This window comes from Gavialis gangeticus, unplaced genomic scaffold (assembly GCF_001723915.1).
Source record: "Gavialis gangeticus isolate Ggan-Ray unplaced genomic scaffold, GavGan_comp1, whole genome shotgun sequence".
In the NCBI taxonomy this organism is placed as follows: Eukaryota; Metazoa; Chordata; order Crocodylia; family Gavialidae; genus Gavialis; species Gavialis gangeticus.
This window is the reverse complement of record NW_017728985.1, coordinates 152,411-158,122: the sequence shown is the minus strand read 5'-3', so window position 1 is coordinate 158,122 and position 5,712 is coordinate 152,411. Positions and strand designations below refer to the sequence as shown.

Below are 5,712 nucleotides of genomic sequence, written 5' to 3'. Positions count from 1 at the left end.
AAAAAAAAAAAAAAAAAAAAAAAAAAAAGTAGTGATGTTTCAGAAAACCATGGTTTTTCTTTGAGGTGGAGGAAAAGCAGAAAACTATGTGTGGTAGACCCTCAGAAAAGAGAACTGGTGGATGCATACAAGTATTTGCATAAATATACAGGCTGTATTTTGGCCTTCTGGGGGTAGAGTCATAGAAGATTTGGGCCATGAAAAAGTGTGAATTGGGGAATAGTTTATCACATTCTGTTACAGGGGTGTATTAGATCAACTTAAATTGGTCTAATAAAAGATATCAGATTCACCCAAAGAACCTTGTCTGCCTCGCATTCTGCTAAGAACTTCTCTTTAAACAATGGATGCTTAGGATGGGAATACTGTTTCACTTTAGGCACCTAGATAGCACGTGTATTGCTGTATAATATGTTTTGTCCTGTAGACATTTAGATTTGCATTGTATATGTCTGTTTCTCCCTCAGCTTCACCCTGTGACTGAAAAATACTGTCATTACTATAACACCAGTCCTGTTAGCAGTATTATCTGTCTGATTCCAGTACGTATTTATGGCCAGTAATTATCTATGTAGATTGCAAGCTTTGCAGGAAAAGGGGCAGTATGTTAGATTACATGTAGCAGTGTGGTGCCTGCTGCCAGCACTCAAGTGGTAAAGACTAGTATGAGAAACTCTAATTACTATGACAGAATGAAGGATCTGTTACTGTTTGTTTTTCTTGCTGTGTTTATTTCAGGTGAAGTTCGGTATAAAAACTTGTACAAAATTCCTCTCAGTAACCTGGTTGGTAGGAGCATTGAACGTCCTCTGAAGTCGCCTTTAGTCCCTAAGGTCATCGCTACCCCAACGCCAAGTGGAATCACCTCTGTCCCTGTTACTCACTCATTATCCTTATCTCGTATGGAAATTAAAGAAATAGCAATCAGGACACGCAAAGAACTACTGGGTAGAATCTCCTTATTTTTGGTTGTAGTGATCAGTTGCTATTTATATCACCTGGAAATTTTGGGTCACCCACTTGATTCTGGAGATTGATTGGTACTGAGAAGACAATATGAAAAAAAATGAAACAGCATCAATTTAAAAAAAAACAGCCTCAGTATACAGAGATTGCATAAATCCTTTGATAAGTTATCTGAGACAGACACTTGGTTGAGACAGTTTAGTTGGGGATGATCCTGCCTTGAGTTAGGGGACTTGACCAGATGACCTCATGAGGTCTCTTCCAGCCTTCCTTCCTATAATCCTATGAAATCCACACAGGTTGGTATTTTAAGCCAATCAGAATGTAACTAGTAACTGACAGAAGGCAGTGAGAGATATTATAGCTATAACATCCCAATTAACATTTAGCCTCTTTTGGCAACTAAACTTTTTATTCCTTCCTTAAGGCCTCTTGGATGAGCCAGTTCCTAAGTCAGAAGGAGTGCAGAAGCAAAAGAAACTTCCTCGAAAACAGTCAGACCGTAAGCATGGAGCAATAAGGTCAACTAGCAGTGACAGGTAAATAAGGAGACCTCTAAAAGAATCTCACTAAATTAAAGCATTATGTCCTTGGGATGCAAACAGAGTTGTCCTAATGGTATGTACACAATGCATATCATAATTACCTTGGCTTAAATTGGACCTCAGAGCTGTTCTACAATGATTTTACCCTATGAGCTGTTTAAGTAAGAGGTTGTTCTTCATGTTGCTTTGGTGAGTCAGAACTGGTCCACGACTTTTTTGAATAAGCTTCTGTTGCCGTTTTAAGATTAAATCTTGGGTTTCTTGCTCTTTTATAACAAAGACTTGTATGTTGCATCTGGCTGAACCTAACAGGCAGTCAGAGTGGGTCTTTGTATGGTTGGCATCATGGCTCAACCTCCATCAATAGGGATTTTTCTAGGAGACCCACATGGTATGAACTTATTGGCCACTTCCTTCCTTCCCACAGGCCTTGTTGCTGCAAAGAAATTTGGCAGAGCAGCATGTATGGAACTTGTCTGTCCAGTCCTCCTCATCTGATCCTATGCCATAGCACTCTGCGTGATGGAATCCTTACTTATACAGGGCAGAGGCAGCAGGGTTTGACTCATTACTAATGATGCTTCATTACTTTTATTCTCTATTATTTAAAACAGTATGAAACTGATTTCAGGACCTTGAAAAGGAAGGAAAAAAAATACTGGGGCAGGGAGAGGGGAGGGCAACTGAACGTTTGAGTAAATTTAGGGATAAAGGTTATAGCCATGTTGGTCTAAAAGTACAAGCAGTCAGTGTGGTAGAGGTGTAATATCTTTTATTAGACCAACTACACAGTTGCAAAAAAATGTTCTTTATTTGCAAGCTTTTGGGCAAACGCCCTTCCTCAGGCATCAGAGATTGCAAAGATTGTAACATTTCTCATTTCTACTTGGTAGAAATTTTACAGCCTTTGCATTCTCTAATGTCTGAGGAAGGGCGCATGTGCCTGAAAAGCTTGCAAATAAAGTTTTTGTTTTTTGGGTGCAACTGTCTAGTTGGCCTAATAAGAGAGATCACTTCTACCACACTGGCTACTCAGTAAAATTAAGTTTGTGAACATGATATTTGTTACCATTTTCTAATGACCAAGTTAGTGAGAATAAGTGGAAAATCAGAGTGGTTTTTGGTTTTTTCAAAAGAGGAGGAATGAAATGCAATTCTCAGGACAGCAAGCGTTTTGACTCTGCCCATAGATTAACCTGCTTGAGTCCAGGGATAGGCACTTATACTGCTATTCTCTTTCATCTGGAAATGTTTACAGCAACTCTGTCTTCCTTCTTGCAGGATAATTTCAAGCTCCTTTGAAAGAAATTCTGAAGGCCGCCACCTTTCCACCAGTTCAGATCCTGATACTGCAGTAAGCAGGGAAGACAGTCCATCATCTAGCTACCTGTTTCAGCTTACTGCTTCATTTGATGAAGACATCATTGACTTGAAGTGAAGACAATCTAAAGATCCCTGTTCTTTCCTTTCCTTTTCTTATAATTCTGTAGGCCATGTAGGAATGTCACAGCACTGTTTCCAGTGGTAAAATGTGACTGGAAATGGAATGTATTGGTGATTACTCTTCATAGAACTCAACTTGTTCTTGTGAACTGGGCCTGAATTGGTGATGCTTATGTTTTTGTCTCTCTCAGTTAAAGAACCAGTGGTTCTGGTTGTAATAAGATGGTAGATAACAACAAGAGGTTTAGGCTGAAACTTTTAAGTAAATAAAAGTATTCATTCTAACTTACTCTAAAGTTAGTACCTTTCAAGCACCTGGCTGAAAGTAACATGCAACTAAGTGACTTGCAACCATCTGGATTCTGAATTGTTCTACAGTACAGCCTCAGTGTCACCTAGTAAGATACTTTTTTATAAGGAAACCCACCTCTATGCTTTTTATCTGTAAAAAATGTCAACCTTGTAACTAGATTCTTTTCAGTCAGGATCCACTATCCCTGATGTGATGCTGTTCTGTTATGTTTACTGAAGAACGAAGGATGTCAGGTAAGATAAGAGTATACTGCTTCCCTCACGCTGATCTTTCTCCGCACAAATTTCTTAGAGGAACCTGAAACCAGTCTTGAGTGCAAATATCCTGAAATGCAGATTTTTTTAAAACCATGTACCTTCAAATTATACTTTTAAAATGAATAATCTGTGACAGAGCAAGAAGCGATATGCATCAGGTTTACCCATCAGCCAGAATATTATGCCTTTGGTGTTCCTACAGACTTTTATAATAAACAATGTGTAGGAGCAAGATCTGATTTCTCCTTCCACGGTCCATAATATTTGGGTTCAAAGGTAAATCTCTTGTTAATAGGCAGATATCAGTAGTAGATGTTGTGTACGTGTGCATCAAATATATGAAAGGTACAATGATGGAGTATTTCTAAAAGCCATACTTCGTTTAGTAGGTCCAGGCTGAAGAGTCAGGTGGGGAGCAGCAATCTTTTTACAGTGGAAATAATGGAAGTAAAACATGGGTTGTTGGAAGGACAGGGTTTCGTTAACAACATGTGATTTTGATGCCTTTCCTGTATTTAAAAAAAAACCCAACTAAATAAAACAAAACAAAATTATTTCAAGAAGAAATTAGAGAGAGGCTTTTTAATTAAAATGAAGTGTTCTTATCCTATTAAAAAAAATTAAGATTTTAGCTGTTTGCAAATTACCTCTGGCTCTGTAACTAGAAATACTTCTGTACCCCATATTTCTTTTGTGATGTCATCCTTATGCCATGATTTCCTATTTCTTCTAAGCAGAAACATTTGCAACTTTCTGCCTTTTTATTCAGTACATCTGAATATATAGTTTTCTACCAAGTGCCCTGTTCTGTTTTCCTAACATCTATGTAGTTGTAATTGCTTCCCTTAAAAGATTAGCTTAATGGAAAAGATCATTTCTTCTTGCTTGTAGCAGCTGACCAAGGAAAGAAGTAATACTTTTTGCTGTTGTGATTGGTTATGATCACAACATTTTTTAAACTGTAAACCCGTAGGTTGTAATATTAAGACAAAACATCAAAAACTAGCTAAATGTTTTTGGCACAAATTTCCATTCCACAGTTATTGGAAGGAGCTTATATGCGCCCTGTGCCATTTACCAGTTCAGCTCAGGCTAAACAATCAAGCTGAAAACTGACAGGTCAGGCACACATTTCTGGTGAAGGTTGTAACACAGGGATAGGCAACCCCCAGCACAAGCGCCAGTGTGTGGCATGCCAAGGCATTTTGTTTGCCACGCATGCCTTGGGGCAGATGATGGGGAAGGGGTTGGGGCTATGCTCCCACAACAAGGATTGGGCCCCTTGTGTCTCCCCCACCATCAGCTCCTGGCATGCCAGCATCTTACAGGTCAGGGTTTTGGGTGTTTTTGGCAGACTGCCCCAAAACACTGTCAACGCCTGTTGTAACATTTCTGTGCGAGAGATTCTTTATGTAACTGCATTTAGGGCACACTATGTGAACGTGTCATTTGACCCTAGATTGGGCTCAACTGCACCCATGTAAGGAAAACTAATTGCACTACCAGCTGCTAATGAAGGCTGGAACAATTGCTGTTACTTCTTACCCTGTGGCCCTCTCTCTGGATGCACTGTGCCACTTCCATGTTGCTCATGTGTCCATGTTCTAGTCATTGTGAAGCCTGTATTGATGTGCTGCAATCCCAGGCTTTAGTTAAAATAAACTATAATTGGAAATTTTGTTTTGAAATGTTAAAATATTAGATTGTAGACCAGAAAAGATTTTGCAATTCTCTGTTCCCCACTGCTGTAGCATGGTCCACATGTGGCAGCCTGTGAATCAAGGAGAGTTGACTAGAGCCCAATGCTATGGGGGAGTTAAAAAGGCAAACTGAAGGGCCTGAACAAACCAGTGCATCTTCCATCCAGAAGGGACTGGAAAGGCCTGGGGGAGGGGGCAGTGCAGAGATCAGAAGAGCTGAAACACAGTAGCCACGAAGTGGCTTTTCCCAAGGCTTAGTTTTCTTCACCTTCATAGAACCTCTGAATTCTGCGTGTAATCACAGCATTGCGTGGCTCCAAGATAGTATCATCCAAGATAAACAGGGAGAAAATCGAGATGAGTTTTAAACTGATAATTCAGGATGTGTTTGTAATAGGAAGACTGTTAGTTGTTGGAACAATTTTGAGGGAACAGCACACCTTTAAAAAAAAAAAAAAAAAAAAAAGGTGTGGGAGGGGTGGTGTGTT

The 5,712-nt window shown here is 39.4% G+C and overlaps 1 protein-coding gene across 5 annotated transcripts in view; it reads left to right on the top strand.

Annotated features, from left to right (window-relative positions):
- GARNL3 (GTPase activating Rap/RanGAP domain like 3) overlaps window positions 1–3,868 on the top strand; it is a 147,005-nt gene extending 143,137 nt beyond the window's left edge. For all 5 annotated transcript variants that reach the window (XM_019514037.1, XM_019514027.1, XM_019514047.1 and 2 more), the window contains 3 exons: window positions 739–948; window positions 1,394–1,505; window positions 2,793–3,868. In XM_019514037.1, coding sequence (XP_019369582.1) covers window positions 739–948; window positions 1,394–1,505; window positions 2,793–2,949 — 479 coding nt within the window. In that variant the 3' untranslated portion in view covers window positions 2,950–3,868. The remainder of the gene's footprint in view (window positions 1–738; window positions 949–1,393; window positions 1,506–2,792) is intronic.
- The last annotated feature ends 1,844 nt before the right edge of the window (window positions 3,869–5,712 follow it).